This window comes from Arachis stenosperma, chromosome 8 (genome assembly GCF_014773155.1).
Source record: "Arachis stenosperma cultivar V10309 chromosome 8, arast.V10309.gnm1.PFL2, whole genome shotgun sequence".
NCBI lineage: Eukaryota > Viridiplantae > Streptophyta > Magnoliopsida > Fabales > Fabaceae > Arachis > Arachis stenosperma.
The window spans coordinates 53,645,288-53,664,334 of record NC_080384.1 but is presented as its reverse complement, the minus strand read 5'-3'; the positions used below and the strand labels follow the sequence as shown (position 1 = coordinate 53,664,334).

Here is a 19,047-nt window from a genome sequence, read left to right as displayed (position 1 = left end):
AAAATTAAATTAAGTCTTTATATTATATTTTTGGTGTAAAATATATTTGATTAAGTTATATCTCACTTATCATATTTAATTTAAGATAAAAAAAAAAGAGATTAAAGAATAGATTTAGAATTTAAAAAGATAAACGAAAATATTTTTTAAAAAATAAAATACTATTAAAATTTCGATTGTTATCTCTAAAAAATTCAATTTCTTGAGTTTTCTGTTTATTTTTTTCAAAGTACTTAAGAGACTAAAAATTTATGACCAGAATTAAAATTTTAGTTCTAACAAACACAATATATCAATACTCAATTTTAATCTTTCAATCTTGATTCTAGTTTCAAAAAACAAACACGGTCTAATATTACTCATTTTATATTTTTTAAAGTCGAAATATATATTTTTTTATTAGAAAAAAATTATCAGTTTGATTTCTAAATGACATAATAAATGTGGGCAGCTGCTAAAAAATGTTTTATTAGTGATTTATACTTTAATGATTAATTATTACTCACAACCACTACTATAATTAAGTTTAATTTAGTTTGCTTATGTTTAGATTTGCATAAATTTTATATAATTTTTTATTTAATTATAATTTTTTTAGTTGAAATTAATTAAAATAATATCCTAAAAATGTTTAGTCATACAAATTATAATTTTATGTCATGATAATAAATTTATTGTATATCTCTAAAATTTAATCAGATAATCCTTTTTAAAATTTAAACTAAACCTAACTCTATAACCAAACAAATAAATTTAAATTTAAATGATAATAAATTTGTTATATATCTCTAATAGAACTTTCCCGGCATAATAAGATAACGACACAAATGTTGCCCTATTATGTGGTTCGGTGCATGGCAAGATATTTTAAAATTTTGATCCCTTGCTTCTTTGTATGTATCCTTAAAATTCAAAGAAACACATCATAATGATAATAAATGTCAGAAAAGAGAGGTGATACGGAACGTAACTTAAGATAAAAGATTAAAATTTTTTTATTTTAATTTTATTTTTTGATATAATAATTAAAAAATATATTTTATTTTATTTATTTATATTAAAAATTTTTTAAAAAATTCAAAAAAATTTATTTATTAAATTAAATTAAAATATTTTAAAAATATAAATTAATATTTTTTAGATAATACTTAAATTTTTTAAAATACAAATATTTAAAATACATATCAGAAGATATATTATTGTGATGATAAATATTATTAGCGTTATATGTTATATATATAGCTAATTTTATGATGTTTATAAATTTTTATCTAAATTTTATTTAATTTATTTTTTATAATAAATTTTAATTTTTTAAAAATTATTTATTTTTATATTTTTTAAATTAAATAATAATTTTTAATTTTTTTTAATAAATAGATACCGATTTTTAGGTACCATAGTATTCACATATATATTATCTTCAGTAGTATGATGATTATGAAGGTAGATATAACAAAAAACGTAACATCATCTATGTTATATGGTAGTAATTTTCTCCTCACATATGATAATGATTTAGATCCATTATGTTATTATTCTTCTTCCATCCTTCTCAGTAATGATCATGAAGCACTATATATATCATCATTGCTAGCTAATGTGCCGCCATTGGAGATGGCGTGAGTATCCAAGAGGCTGGGATACTACTCGTTAGAGTATATTCGCTTTTTATTTTTAATTTTCTAAAGTAAAAAATTTGAGGATCATTTATAAAATTTTATTATTTTAAAATCACAAATTTGATAATCAGATTTGTGTACCTATAAAATCCCATCCACATTTATTTATTTCTAAAAAAATTAGCTTATATTCTATATAAAAAAATAGAACGAACCAATTTTTAGTTAGTTAGTATTAGTCAAATTTAAAATTTAGAATTTATAATTTAAAAACAATGTTAAGAATTTATGATCTAGGATGTAAGATAAATAAAATATTTTTTAAAAAAATTAGTTAATATTGGTTGAAAAAATTGGTTTTTTAAGATTATGTTTGAAAGAGAAATTAAAATTAAGAAATAGAGATTAAAAGATAAAAATTGAGAGACAAAGATTGAAAGACAGAAATTAAAAAATAAATATTAAATTAAGTTTTTGTATTGTATTTGATATAAAATATATTTAATTAAGTTATGTCTTACTATCATATTTAGTTTAAGATAAGAATAGATATTAAGGGAATTTGAAATTTAAAAAGTTAAATAAAATATTTTTTAAAAAAATGTTATTAAAATTTCAGTTTCTATCCCTAAAAAATTTAATCTCCTATGTCTCCACTTTTTAGAGATACTAAAGAGACTAAAATTTTATGATCGAATTAAAATTTTTGTTTTAATTTTTTATCAACAAACACAATATATCAATACTCAATCTCAATCTCTTAATCTTAATTCAAATCTCAAAAAATAAACACAATCTAATATTTCTCATTTTATATTTTTTAAAGTCGAAAATACAATTTTTTTTTCTATTATAAAAAAATTATCAGTTTGATTTCTAAATGACATAATAAATGTAGGCAGCTACTAAAAAATGTTTTATTAATAATTTATACTTTAATGATTAATTATTACTCACTATCCCCACTACTATATAATTAAGTTTAATTTAGTTTGCTTATGTTTAGATTTACATAAATTTTGTATAATTTTTTTATTTGAGATTAATTAAGATAATAATATTCTAAAATTTTTAGTCATATAAATTATAATATTATGTCATGATAATAAATTTATTGTATATCTCTAAAATTTAATCAAGAAATCCTTTTTAAAATTTAAACTAAACCTAACTCTATAACCAAACAAATAAATTCAAATTTAAATGATAATAAATTTGGTATATATCTCTAATAGCTAGAACTTTAATTTCCTCGTATAAGATAACGACACAAATGTTGTTCTATGATCTATCACGTGGTTCGGTGCGTCGGGAAGATACTTTGAACTTTTGAATTTTGATCCATTGCTTCTTTCTTTGACTGTTTGTATTCTTAAAACAAAGAAACACACTACAATGATAATAACACTGCCACGATGATTACATACTACAAAAGAGAGGTGTATTATTGTGACAGATATTATTGGCGTTATATGTTTATACATTATCTTCAGTACCATATAGATACATATAACACCGTCTCCAAAGTAGGCTTGTGATATGATAGAGATATATATATAGGAAGATGAAAATTCAGGTTTATTGTGAAATATTAAATAATTTAATTAATTTGACTAAATTTTTATCTAATAATTTTTATTTATTAACTTTACATACTACATCTGAATTTTCGTATAAAAATTTAACATATCAACGAGATGAGAGAGGAAAAAAAATCTTCAACTATATATGATTTTTTTTTTGGGATTCGTAAGAATTCAGATCCCGAAATCGCATCATCCACATGAATGAGAATTATTATGAGTACATATCTACCGTTAAAATTTCAGCAGAATATATATCCATATAGGAGAAATGATTGACGCATCCAAACCTGTATTCGATGAAGAAAAATTAACAACGCAAATTTCGGACACCTTGTTAAAATTATTAAATAATATAAAATTATTATTATATGTTATAATGATAATTATATACTATTTAAAATTATTAAAAGAGTTATTATCAATAATAATTATATAATTATTGCTAAAAAATTTTAATTATAAAACATAATATAACTAATGTTTAATTATTTATAAATATCAATAAAAATAAAATAAATAACTATTAAAAAAATTTAGTTCTTGATGTAAATTCAGTTTTTAATCACCATCTTTATTTGTTATTTCTAATTCTAATATATATATATATATATATATATATATATATATATATCTTATTCAATTAAAATCTATTAAATACTACTTATTGAGGATAAATAGCAACTCTTGATATGCAAAATTAGAAGACGATTGTAGTGAATATTTTACTATAACATATTTAATTATTTTATTAATTAATTATTTAGTTAAAAATAAAAAATATTATTTATATATTAAAATTAATTATTATATATTAAATAAGTATTATTTAATTTATTTTTAATATATATTTTATATTCTAACCATGGTTTTAAAAATCGAATCGGACCGGCCGGTTCAATCGTATTAACCAGAAACCGATCACTTAACCAGTCCAAATAAACCTATAAATTGTCTGCCAAAAAACAGTGAAAAATCGGTCGAACCGGCGGTTAATCGATAAACCGATAAAATCGTCCAGTTTTTTAGAGGATTTTCGGTTCGAAAATACATTCTCTGAAACGTCGTTGTTTAGCCTATAAAAAAAAAGAAAGGCTCAACGCTGAAGTGCTGAAGTCTGAACGACTAAACCCTAATCACCAATTCACACTCGTCTCTCCTATCTTTTATGAACCATTGCAGCCACCACTACCAATCGAGCAGCCCACCGCCACCGCGTCCCGCAGCCACAGCCACAGCAGTGACGGGTTTGACCACCGCAGCTTCCACTGCGTCTTTGTCATCGCCGACCTCGCCTCCTATGTCGACGTTGTTGCTCGCCGCCGGTAAGTAATACTCTGTTATTCCTCCTCGTCGCCTTCTGATTTTCTGTTCATGGTTTTCTGATTTGCTGGACTTCATAATTTTGGCATCTGTTCATGATTTTCTGATTTACTGGATTTCATGATTTTGGTATTTGTTCATAATTTTCTGATATTATTTTGGATTCATGATTTTGGTATTGTTTATATTGGAATCTGATTTTCTATTCATGATTTTTTCCTGATGTTATTGTTTGTTGAGGAATCTGCGCTTCTCGATGGAACTTGGGTGTTGCTATAAGTCTGAGCTAAATTTTATTCAACTATGCTTTTTTTCTGAAACTGAATTGTTGCACCACTCACTCATTAATATTGTGTCGATGGATTAGATCTTTGAGGCTGATGGATCAAGCAGCCATGTGGGACTCACTTATTTGAGAAATTTTGCATCCATCATAACATCACAAGGGAATGCACATTTCATATGATTATACAAAAGTCAAAATTTACATTCTAAATCCCTCAGATCCACCCAAATTAACAACTAACCTAATAAGCGTGAAAGCATAGTTTGATCATAGAAACAAATAAGGAAATTTATTTGAGAAGAACTCTGAAAACTAATAAAGAGGATCAAACTAAACAAACTTATGAATACTCCAAAATCTTTCTTTTATTTTTTTACCTCTCTAATCTTCCTTTCTTGAGTGGAAAAAGAGGTGGTAAGGCACTGCCTTTGACCTGGGTACAACTTGAAACATTAATTATTGGTCTAATTCTAATAGTAGCTGACCTTGTTCTCTCTAACCCTTTCTTGATCCTCTTCACCTTCTTATGATTATTATTATTATTGTTCCTGATGATCCTTCACATGCGCTTCACATTATTCAACATATTTGTTAATACATATTTAGTTATGAATAGTTGCAGTTCAAGTGAACTATGCTTTTCGTTGAGTAATAAAACTTTGATTTTGATTTTGATTGATGTGATCGTGCATGTTGTTGTGTAAATGGAAGCAATTTGGGTCATGTCTTGGAAAAATAGTTGTTTTTTGTTATGAACTTTGTTGATTGAAGTTGTTTGTGAACTTTTAATATTAAATTATAAATAATTTATGATGTGAAATTGTGAAATTTTAAATTTTATTAAGTTAAAAATTATTAAATTTATATATTCAAAATTATATATAGATTTTTTAATAATTTTATTTAATATTTAATTAAACTGATTAAATTTCAGTTGAACTTCAGTCGAATCAATAAATTATTGAACCAGTAATTTCACCGGTTTATTAACCAGTTTGATTCTCGCAACCTTGATTCTAACTTATATTTTATATTAGCGATTAATTTTACTAATTAATTTTAATGTATATACAACATATATATATATATATATATATATATATATATATATATATATATATAGTTGATTAAAAATATACAGTACTTTATTTAATAGTTAATTTTTAATGTACAAAGCCTTTGTGAAAAAATAATCCAGGTGTAATTTTCATAATTATTTCACATGGAGAAAGGCATTGTATATAGTCCTATATATCATCACCATGCAAATCGGATTTTAAATAAAAATCAAAATTTTCTAAACCCCATCTTACTACCTAGAAATATGGAGAAGAAAATGATGATAATTAAAGTAAGCAAGAAAGAAAGAAGAAAGACTTCCAAAGAATGCTAATAACCAAGGGATAATTAAAGTAAGAGCAAGAAGAAAGCTAAGAAAAAAGAAAGACTAATAACAAAGAATGCTAATTAGCATTGAATTTGTATTCTTCCCAAAAAAAAATTTCATCTTACGATGAAAGAAATTCAAGGAAGGGGAGGTAAAAGAATACACAAATAAAACCCCACTTTCAAGTTTTTACTTTTATTTCTTTTTTTTTTCCTTCTTATTTTCAAAGGAAAAAAAGAATAAAAAAAAGGAGTTTTGTGAAATTGGATATGATTTTTTGGTAATTGGAGAAATAATTACCATAAAAAATTGAAAACCATGATGGAGAATTCTGGCTATGAGCGTGTCAGAAATTATGATGAATGTGATGAAAATGAAGAAAGGATACATCTCAATCCAATTAATAGAACAAAGAAAGATGCCAAAGAAAATGGTGATGTAGAGATGGCTAATTTGCAAGTCTCAGAATCAAGACGTGGCATTATATTTTCCAATGCAAAAGATAATAATAATAATACTAATAATAAAAATGATCGTCTTGTTTCACTAGATATTTTTCGAGGTCTTACCGTCACTGTAAGTATCATTGTTCCTCTATTTATTTTTTTATACAATTTTGTTTTTTTTTTAATTGATAAATGTTCATCATTCAGATTGTATTTTATGTCCTTTAAGCTTTTTTTTTGCCTTATTTGTTTATTAATTTGCTATATTAACACTTTTATTTTGGAGAGGATGATGTTTCAAATGATTTGCCAATTATTAATTACACTTATATTTAATAGAATGTTCAACTAACTTGTTCGTTTAAATGAGTATCAAAAATTCTAATTTTAATTTATATATGTAATAATTTATTAATTAGTAATTTTTAGAGTTAGAAAATACCGTAATACATATAAAAAAAATTAATAAGGTGTGAAAAAAAATATGCTACTTTTATGCAAATAATGTATGAAATGAGTGTTTTTTACATCAAATGAAATTATAAGTTTTTTTTTAAATATATATAATCTTAATTACATTTATCCTAATAATGCAATTGCTTTATGAGGATGCAGCTTATGATATTTGTGGATCATGCTGGTAGACTCTTTCCAGGGATTAATCATTCGCCATGGAATGGTTTAACATTAGCAGATTTTGTCATGCCATTTTTCCTTTTTATTGTTGGTGTCTCACTTGCACTCACATACAAGGTATATATATTTAATTTAATTTCACAAGCTAATTAAATTATTTCTATATATGTTTATAAACATACTTTGTATAAACTAACGTTGGATCAATTTTGCTTAACAAGCTTTATTTATAAACAGAGATTATCTTCTGGAATTATTGCAACTAGAAAGGCAATTATACGAGCTCTTAAGCTTCTATCAATAGGTGTTTTTCTTCAAGGTGCTTAACTGAGCCTTTTATTGTGTATGCCAAATTTTCAGAATAGGTTTGATTTAATTAATATGTTGGTAGATAATTTTACCAAATTTTTAATTGGTGCTTGCATATTTAAAGCTTATAATTAGATCTATATACTAAAAAAAAAAAAAGTATAATTGGATACGTGCTAGTTATTATTAATTTTCAAAAAATAATACAATAATCCTAGAATATTTATTTTTAAAATATTTCATAACTCATTCTATAATAAATTCAAAAATTAATATTTCAAAAAGAAATTGCATTTTTTAACACGGAGTTAGGATGAATTTGATTGAAAAATTTTATCCAATATAAAAATTTTGTAAAAGTATAAGAATCCTTTAATCAATAATCTTCAGTATAAATATTTATTTAAGACAAAAAACAATGTGCTTATATATTAATAAACCAAATATATTATATATATACACAGGAGGTTTTATTCATGGTCTCAATGATTTAACATATGGAGTGGATATAAAACAAATAAGATGGATGGGAATACTACAGGCAGGTATCCTTGTTCCTCTCTATAGTACTCCTTTTTAAACGATTTTTTTTGTTTTTATTTTTTATTTTTATATATAGTGGTGGATATATATCATTTGTTATAATTCTCACAAATTAAAATGTTACCATTATTTTCCGTTGTATATATTATTTTACAAAAATTTTAAAAAATAATCCTCACTCCTAATTTTCTTCATTTGATGTCAGAGAATTGCTATAGCATATTTGGTTGCGGCATTATGTGAAATTTGGTTGAAGTGTAATGATTCTGTTAATTCAGTTTTGTCTCTATTAAGGAAGTATAGATACCAGGGGTAAGCCTTCATTTTTTATCCGTGTATTTTTAGTTTCCTTAATTAATTCAAATTTAAATTATAAAATAAATACTTATTTTACATATATAAAATAATTAAATATAAGAAAAAATAATTAAAACTTTCACTTACTTATTTTTTCAACGGGCACAGAAATTATAATACTCAACTTTTATGTATAAGAATTATGCATATCTCATAATTATCTATTATTATTATTATTATTATTATTTATTTTTTTTTGCAGGGCTGTGGTGTTCTTTCTTAGCATCTTTTATCTTTGCTTACTTTATGGGTTGTATGTTCCTGATTGGGAGTTTCAAATTCCAAATGTACCTCCAAAGACATATTTAGTAAGTGCAATTCTACAAATTTCTTTTGTTTTTCTCATTATAAATTTAGAGAGTTCAAGCTTTTAAGGAAAACGTTGTTTCTTTTATTTTTTTAATATCAGTCATAAAATAAAGAATATAAATTAGAAACAAAAAGACATTATTAATTGATATAACTAAATTATATGTGTACACTAAATTACTTTCATACAAAAGACATTTTAATTGATATAACTAATATTATATTTTTTTCTAAAAATTACATGTATCATTATTAGATGGTGGAAACTCAGGTGCATGTAGTAAACTTCACGTGAAGTTGACAGTTGATGAGAGCAGTTAAATGATTTGATTAGATTTTCATTTAACGATTCTCAGTTATCAACTTCAGATAAAGTTGATTACACCTGAATTTTCAACTTATTAGATACAACTTAAAAAAAGTTACTATTTTATCTAAATATTATAAATAAAAAAATATTATAAAAATATTATTTTTAATTATTAATAGGTCAAATGTGGTGTAAGGGGTGACACAGGACCAGCTTGTAATGCTGTTGGAATGATTGATCGAACGATTTTAGGTATACAACATTTGTACAAGAAACCAATATATGCAAGAAAGCATGTATGGATATTCTTTCTTTGATAAACCTTTTATAGTTGTTTACTTTTTGTTATTCTTATTCTTTGATAAATAATTATCTTAGTTAATTATTTCTTTCTTTCTATAGGAATGTAGTATTAATTCTCCTAATTATGGACCATTGCCTCCTAATGCTCCTTCTTGGTGTCAAGCCCCTTTTGATCCTGAAGGATTTTTGAGGTTAGTAGTAAACCATATAGTTGATTTTATTTACAATGTCAAAATTATAATACACTACAATTGACATAAACGACACTTTCTATGGTTATTTATTTTAAAAAATCATTTAGCTACTCATTCCCAAAATTGCCGCAACTCTTATATCTAGCAGCGGTTTACAAAACCACCACTAAATATTCACTACTTGTCGAATGCCGTGTAATATAAAAACACAAATACATAGAGACTAATTTTAGTAGTTATTTTAGTATATAAATAATATTTTTTTATATGAATAATTGTAAAAGGATAAAAATTTGTTGACAATACTTTAGCAGTTATTGTTCGGTAATTTTAACAATAAAAAATAGGTGTCAATAAAAATATAATTGAACAAGTATCTTGGATCATTAGTTACTATTAAAAATGCTTTTGAATTTTTCAAACAATTATTAACATAACGATTGATTGTCAAGAATGCTAACTACTTTCTTTGAAAAGCATTGATGCCCTTAAAAAAATGCCAATATGTTATTTGGTTAAGTATTTATAGTGTGTTATAAAATTGTAGTTCTCTGATGGCTGTTGTAACCTGCTTTGTTGGCCTCCATTATGGGCATATTATAATTCATTTTAAGGTAACACTCACTTCTTTTTCCATTATGTACATATTTCATATATTATTATTACATCTTTATCTTTAATTCATATGCATTGTTAATAAAGCTTCTAATTAATCTTCGTTTTATCTCCGTAATGCTAAATGTAGGACCATAGAGTGAGAATTTTTCAGTGGATGTCCCTAACTTGTTTTCTTGTAGTTTTGGGGCTAATATTGGACATAATTGGTAAGCATATTATTCTTTTACTTGTTTTAGTTGTATCTAGGTTTATTTACGATTTTTTTTTAATGTGAGTTGGCATAAAAATAAAAAATATCAACATTTGAGTCAAATTTTAATTTGGTCTCTAATATTTTAAATGTTTTATTTCAAACGTTCTATTTTAATCTCAACAAATTTTAAACATGTTCAATATTGTCACTATTAAATTTGACACAAATAATTAACATATTAAAGAGAATTAATAACAGTCAATTTTAATACATAAGTAAAATTAACATACTAATAATCACTGATAGAAAAAGTATTTTTTTAATTTTGGAATACTGGTGATTGATTGTTAAGAAAAAAATGAAAAAAGAAAGTATTACAAGAAAATTTTTATTATTTTTTCTAACATACGAAAATAAAACAATATGACTTAACTAATAACATTGTTAATGTTTACATTACTAACTTTGTTAATTATTCATGTCAAATTTAATAGTAAAACAATATTAAACTCGTTTAAATTTTTTTGAGATAAACATAAAATGTTCGAAAAGTTAAGAACTAAATTAAAATTTGATCCAAACATTAGAGACTAATATAATAATTTATTCAAATAAAAAATTTATCTTCAAAAAGGATAAAAAGTTAGGAAGACCATTTTTATAATGAATATCTTCAGCTATGAATGTTGTTAAGAATAATTTAGAAATAAAATAAAAGATGAATTTTTTGTTAATTGTCTTTTAATTATATTAAAAGAATTGCTGAAAAATTTGACACAGATTCTATTATCAATGAATTTTATGATACGAAAAATTGACCACTATGTTAATAAAATATACATACATATTTTTTGTATTTTAAAATATATTATTTATCAGTATATTTATGTAATATATTTTATATTATATAATTTTTTAATATTATATATATTATTTGGACCATGATAATATTTTTGGATCCTTTTTAAATATATAGGGCACTTTAAAATTGTCTCTGTTTAATTTGTATTTATAATTAATGTTATAAGTCTTGTCTTGCAGGAATGCACATAAACAAACCTCTTTACACACTTAGTTATATGTGTGTGACTGCTGGAGCTGCTGGTATCCTCTTAGCCGGAATATATTATATGGTTTGACATTGATTCCTTGTTTCAAAATTCAAATATTAATAATGAAACATACATACTTACGGGCAATTGAAAATTAAGTAAACGTAATTAACGAACGCTTAAGTATATACACATACATAATTTGCTCTTATTATTACTTTGGTTGAGTTTGATCTAACAAAAAATGTGTTAAAAGCTTTTATTTTGTGAATACAAATTATATTTGTCCTTTTATTTTAAGAATTTAGTTAACATGTATTTTAAATTTTTAAGTTATCATTAGTAAAAAAAATTTAATTTTTTTATTTAATAAATATAAAATAAATATATTAAAAATTTAAAATATTTTTATTTTTTATAAAAAAATTTTATTTATAAATTTAACATATATTTTTAGGACACAAGGTAAATATTTTTTTTACTCTATTGTAGGTTGATGTTTGTGGATATAGATACAAGATTAGGTTTCTAGAATGGATGGGTAAGAATGCACTAATGATTTACATAATTGCCACTTGCAACCTCATTCCTGTTGTGCTCCAAGGATTTTATTGGGGAGAACCTCGCAATAACATTGTAATATTTTTGCTTCCCTTTCCAATTTGGTAATTTGGAATTTTTCATTAATTTATTATTTTTTCTATGACATTAAAAACCTAGAAAATTGTTGGAAATTCTATATTGTTCATGTGTTGATATCTTCTAATAATTAAAATTTCTATATGTTATAGCTCAAGTTGATTGGAATTGGACGTTGAATGAAGTATGGCAATCAAAGTTGGTGGATGGTTTAGGTCAAAAAGAAGATGTAACAATATTTGACCTTCTCTTTCATTGGATGTAAGTATTTTTAGAATTTTTTTTTGTATCATAAGATAGTATTCAAATATTCAATGAAAGATTACTTTTTTAATTTAATTTAATCCTTTTATATAATTTTTCTCTGCTGATCCGCATATGCATCCCACAAGTGAAAGATAGGGGAGAGGAAATGATGATATGCAAATTAAACATACATCTAATAACAAAAATACATCGAACATAATATATATTATTACTCCAAATAGTTAATTTAACTAGTATCATAATCACTTTCAAAACATTATTAAATTATTAAACCATTAAAATGGTGTTTAGGGAGGAAAATAAATTGGTAAGTTGGGATGTATTTATAGACTTAAGAAAGAATATAATGTAATCCTAAATCTACAACTTCTTTCTTTTATTGACACAATTAACCCTGCCTTTTCTTCTTCTTGTTTTTATGACCGAGAGTGCATGTATGTTCATTTAAGGGATCATGTATTTTTCTAGGTTGGACTCTTAGTGTTCCGAGTTTCTTTGGCAAACCAATGCAAAGAGATAGAGTAGAATAAATGCAAAGAGATAGAGTTTCTTTGGCAAACCAACGCCTCCTTTTTAAACAAACAATCACAAATTGGACTGTCTAAAATTTGTGATTTTGAAAATAAAAAAATTTTAATGTTCAAATCGAACCGTTCGATTTTTATTTTAAAAAATAAAAAATATCAAATACAAATCAGATCCTTCGATTTGTAGTTTATTTTCTTTTCAAACAGATCGAACTTTACGATTTGTAGTTTTTTTTAAATAAATCGAATCGTCCGATTTAAAGAAAATACCATATAAAAAAATACCTAATCTTCCAATAATAATATATTATACATATATTTAATCAATATAAAAAAAATTAGCTTAAAAATTTCGACAGTGATGAAGGTAAAGGATGAAGATATTAATGACATTTCAGTATTTTATATGCCTTTTATATATATATTATGTCTATGTCTTTTTAATTTATGTTTCAGTATTTATGGCATACATTAATCAAACATAATGTCTATGTTTCTTTATAACGCAATGTTATTTAACATATATCATAAAGGCACATGATAAGTTTATCGAAATAAATTTTTTAATATTTTTATTTAATAAATATAAAACAAATGCATTTAAAATTTTTATAACTTTATGTAATTTTAATAAAAAAAATTTAATTTATAAACTTAATATATGTGATACAAATTAAAATAGATAAACTCAATTATATATAAGTCCCAGTAATTAATTATAATGACTAGTCAATAATCACTCTCAAAAGTCAAAACATTGAAGTATTAAACACTTAATTAACCTAGAAGCTAGAACGAACTACTCTAGAAGGAACATGACCTACTAAGAAACAAATTAAGGTTAACAAGCTAATTAAAAAAGAAACAAACCAACCACCATTTTTCTTCATCACTGTACTCCACTAATTAATAACTAACATTAAGAACCACATGAACTAACTAAACAAGACTAATAACCCAATAGCACCACAAAATAACACATCCATACATAACCATTCTTGAGAAGCTTGTGACCAATCTTTTGCAGACATACTCAACTTGTTCAATGCTCAAAACCCTAGATTCCCAATTGCTCTGACAAATATATATGCAAACAGCACAAACTAACTAAACATGCATCATCAAGATTAAGTGATCAATCATCCCTGAGAAGCTTCTGACCAACCTTGTAAGAAACATAGGCATCGATGCATCCATACTCAACTTGCTCAATGCTCAAAACCCTAATGTCCCAATTGCTCAAACTCACAATGTTAGGCTTCTTTATACTCAAACCAACCACATCCATAGCTAGATCCTTCAAAGTCAGCGACGACCGATTCCACCGGACGGGCCATTTTCTTACCGCAAGGTCCTTAATATCGGCACGAACACCACCACAATTGAGACCATGCTCATTATTAATCTTAGAAATATCTTCAGCAAATGAAAATCCCACAAAAAAGAAATTAGGGTTCATGAGAAAGTTCTTGAGAGAAAGAGGCAATTTGTCAATGTAGATGAGTTGCACGATAAGGCACTTCTTATCGATGCAAAGATGCAATGTCGCGGGTTTGTAGTAATTACACCATTCAACATTTAAAGCAATGATAACGGATAAATTTGGTTGAGGCACCACTAATTCCATCATATTTACGGATTGATGATGTTGATGATGATAATGATTTTGATGATGGAGGTCCAAACATTTTCCTTATGTAAATGAACAACGAGAGAATACAACTAAACAAGCATATAAGGAGTTTGGGGATTAAGAACGAAAATAACTTGAAAACTTGGGATGTATTTAATTATTTATAGACTTAAGAAAGAATATATTGTAACCATATATACCCTTTCTTCTTCTTTCTGTTTTTATGACTCAGAATGAATGCATGTATCTTCATTTAAGTGATTATGTATTTTTCTAGGCAGTAGTGCTAGTAATCAACAACTCATTAAGAATAATAAAAAAGAATTACATTCTAAATAACAATCTCATTTAAAGGAGCGTGTTATTACGTTTCAAAATAACTTGATATATTTTTTATGAAGAATGCTAGGTTCAGCAACTTTTGTGATTTGTAGCCATCAAATAGTCATCAAGATAATTTTAATAGTGTGAGATTGATATGAGATTTCATCTAATAACTCACTTTTTCTTGCTGGTTACATACTGGCTAAAATTTAATAAAGTTATTTATCTCTAAACTTTTCTTTTTTTATTATAATGATTGATTCAATTCATTACACCATATATTAAATTCTACATTTTATGCGAATACATCTAAAAACATCTTCTATTTGTATTTGTTTCTATTATGCTCATAACTATTCAATTTTTTCAAATAAAAATCACAATTTTCAAAGCACATTTCACAAAAAATTCTAAAATTTCAAAATCACACATTATAAATCTTGAGAGCATATATTCATAGTGCAAATTTACCTATATTTATGTTCATTTAAGGGATCATGTCTTTTTCTAGGATGGACTCTTAGTGTTCCGAGTTTCTTTGGCAAACCCAATGTAAACAGATAGAGTAGAATCAATGTAATTTCATTTTATTTTTTTAAAGTAACTATTTGGATCTTGCATTGCAAAGTATATTTATTTTAAATACTGAGTTAATCTGTTTTAAATACCCCCTATTATTTTGTCTCTTAGTCTCATTATATATCTTTTCTTTTTCAAGACAAACCAAACTTAACATTAGTCCTCAATCATTCTCGATCTCATCCTCTATCCACGATACATGTTAGTTCTTCTTTTATTTTTTGTTAATAATGTGTTGACATAACTATTAGAGATATAATTATTAATGTTATTTTTTTTATCAATTTAAATTTTTAAAATAAGTGACTCTATGACAGTAGCATCCTAACATAAATTGTTAATGTCCTGTGTCAAAACATGCTTTAATCATGTGTAATTGACTGACAATGTATCAATTGTTAACACGTGATGACATGTCATCAGAGAATGAATTTTCTTCAAAAAAAAATTGGATGATGTTAATTGTGATATTTTATTTTTTATTATTTTTTTATATTTAATTTTAGTTCCACTTATAAAGTTAATGCTAAAAAATTACACTTTATCTTTTCAAATGTTAAAAAAATTGAAGAGAATTCATTTCCGTCACCACCCCATTGTATATAATTGAACTATATTATGACACATAATACTAATAATTCACATCAACATGTCGTTAATATATAGAAAATAATTCATAAATTTAACATTGGTCATGTAGATATCTACTTTAGAAACTAAATTGAGTATATTAAAAGTTCAATAACTTTAAAATGAGAGTGCAATTTCAAATACCAACATAAATATTAACTCCTATTTTTACTATTAGCCTTTTGTACTATGCATATAGACTAAGCAAATAATTAAAAATATTTTTATTTAAGGTAATTTTAATTTTCAAAATTCTTTTTACTCATTAGTATCTTTGATCTAAAATAGTTGTCTATCTTTCAAATTTGATTAGATTGTAAATAAGTGTCTATTAGAATAATTGGACAGTTTTAATTAATTTTTTTAATAAAGAAAGAGTAAGAGAAAAATGATGTACAAATTATTTTATTTTTTATTTTTTATTACTCCTTTGTTTTGTTTAAATACTAAAATAAAATAATATCATTTAATTATTTGTCTATAGCTAGTGTAACAAACCATAACTAATATAATAAATTTTGAATATAAAAAACAAAAATGATAAAAAATTTTAATAGAGATTATTATAGAAATTTAGTCCAGAGTAGTCGAACTTTATTGTTAGTTGTCTTATTCATTATTTAACATGTTTTAATTGCATAATATTTTCCCTCTCTCCCTTCTAAGAATGCATTAATGATTTACATAATCTCCACTTGCTCCATGGATTTTATTGGAAAGAACCTCGCAATAACATTGTAATATTTTTGCTTCCCTTGCCAATTTAGTAATTTATTTATTTATTTATTTATTTATTTATTATTATTATTATTATTATTATTATTATTGCTATGCCATTAAAAATTTAGAAAATTTTTGGAAATTCTATATTGTTCATGTGTTGATATTATTGCTTCATCTTCTAATAATTAAAATTTCTATGTTATAGCTAAAGTTTGATTGGTATTGGACGTTGAACGAAGTATAGAATGTAACAATATTTGAAGCTTGTCTTTCATTGGATGAAGTCATCTTGGTTGTGTTAAAGCAGTTTCAATATTTTTTTAGACTTTAATTTTGTATCATAAGATAGTATTCACATATTCAATGACAGATTTTTTTAATTTAATTTAATCCTTTTGTACTCACATATTCAAAGTTAAACATATATCTAGTAACAAAATAGCTCCAAAAATAAAATTACTCAAAATAGTTAATTATATCATAATCACTCTCAAAACATTAAAATATTAAAAACCATCAAAGTAACACAGAAGAAACAAGACCAACCTAAAACCAAAACATTAAAAGATCTGTACTAAGAACCAAAACAACCTAATTAAGATTAAAAACAGAATCAAAATCAACAGCTATTTTTCTTCATCACTCCAATAATAAATACTACTTTACTAGTAATAACTAATAACAACTATAAACATTCAAAACAACATTACTTTAACTAAACAAGAACTAACTAATAATAACCCAATAACACTACACACTATAGACATACATCATGATGATCAACCATTCTTGAGAAGCATGTGACCAATCTTGTAAGAAGCATAGGCATCAATACAACCATACTCAACTTGTTCAATGCTCAAAACCCTAGATTCCCAATCGCTTTGACAAATATGCAAAGGCTTCAACATGTTCAAACCAACCAAATCACAAGCAAGTCTCTCCAACCCTGGCTTCATATAATACCTAAGTGGCCATTTCTTATTTGAAAGCTCTCTAATATCAGCATGAGAACGACATTTAAGACCATACTCATTTCTAATCTTAGAAATATCATCAGCAACATCAACTCCCACAAAAATGAAATTAGGGTTCATGAGGAAGTTCTTGAGAGAAAGAGGCAAATTGTCAATGTAGAAGAGTTGCAGGATAAGGCACTTGTCATCAATGCAAAGTTGCAATGTGGCGGATTTGTTGCTCAAATATGGAATCCCAGTTGGTCTCCATTCAACATCTAAGCCGACGACGACGAATGATTTTCCTGCGTATAGAATGTTAATTTCTCGAACCCATTGATCTACAATGGTGGATTTGTCAGTGACTGTGGTTTCAATTGCTTTTCCATCAAAATTGATAGCGTATTTGGAAGTGTCATCAGGGTTGAATGAAACGGTTGTGGCACCACTAATTCCATGTTTATAGATTGGTGATGATGATGACCTAAACATGATTCTTATGTAAATGAAAAAAGAAAGAAAGAGTTTGGTGGTTAGGGATGAGAAATAATTTGGTAACTTGGGATGTATTTATAGACTTAAGAAAGAATGTAATGTAACCCTAACCCTATAGCTTCTTTCTTTTATTGACACAATTAACCCTACCCTTTCTTCTTCGTGTTGATTTTATGACTGAGCGTGCATGGATGTAAAGTGATGATGTATTTTTCAAGGATGGACTCTTTGGAAAACCCAATGCAGTGAGAGTTGAATCAATGAAATTTCATTTTATTTTTTTAAAGTAATTATTTGGGTTTATTTTTACTATTTACTATTTTGAGTGTTTATCATTTTTATTCATAAAAATTTTAGTCACTCACAAATGTATCCATAAAAAAAAGAAACTATCATATACTTTTTTATCCACAAAAAATAGTTTTATACGATAAAATTATTCAAATATTAAAAAATTACTTAAAAATTATAAATTACTCTTTTTCTAACCCTAATCTCAACATCTTTTTTCAAATCTCAACTTTTTCTTTATCTTTTCACGAACTTCACCATGTAAACCCCATCTTCGAAGACAAAAAAGACAAAAAAAAATAAGTAAACACATAATCTGGTTCTTATCTATTTTTACAAAGGACAAAACGATCTCTATTCAAAAAAAAGGGACACTTTGATCTTCAACCTTTTTATTTTGGGACAATACGATCCTTCTGTTAAAAAATTATTTAAATAATAATAAAAATTGGTTTTGTAGAAGTTTTATTTGTATTTTGTGGGGGTTTTAAACCTCCACAAACTATTAATAA

General features: G+C 25.1%; 3 protein-coding genes across 3 annotated transcripts; 1 reads left to right on the top strand and 2 right to left on the bottom strand.

The window, feature by feature from the left end:
* Positions 1-6,519: 6,519 nt before the first annotated feature.
* LOC130946228 (uncharacterized) lies at positions 6,520-12,289 on the top strand. Its single transcript, XM_057874899.1, has 13 exons — positions 6,520-6,777; positions 7,263-7,400; positions 7,521-7,602; positions 8,057-8,133; positions 8,341-8,447; positions 8,695-8,800; positions 9,291-9,407; positions 9,514-9,605; positions 10,156-10,222; positions 10,354-10,432; positions 11,461-11,552; positions 11,964-12,107; positions 12,263-12,289. The coding sequence occupies exons 1-13, from the start codon at positions 6,520-6,522 to the stop codon at positions 12,287-12,289; spliced, it is 1,386 nt and encodes a 461-aa protein (XP_057730882.1).
* Positions 12,290-14,039: 1,750 nt separating this feature from the next.
* Positions 14,040-14,534, bottom strand: LOC130946227 (3'-5' exonuclease-like). The gene has a single exon (XM_057874898.1). It carries the CDS (start codon positions 14,532-14,534, stop codon positions 14,040-14,042), a length of 495 nt encoding a protein of 164 aa, XP_057730881.1.
* A 3,038-nt stretch (positions 14,535-17,572) lies between these two features.
* Positions 17,573-18,241, bottom strand: LOC130946226 (3'-5' exonuclease-like). The gene has a single exon (XM_057874897.1). The coding sequence runs from the start codon at positions 18,239-18,241 to the stop codon at positions 17,573-17,575; it is 669 nt and encodes a 222-aa protein (XP_057730880.1).
* Between the last annotated feature and the right edge of the window lie 806 nt (positions 18,242-19,047).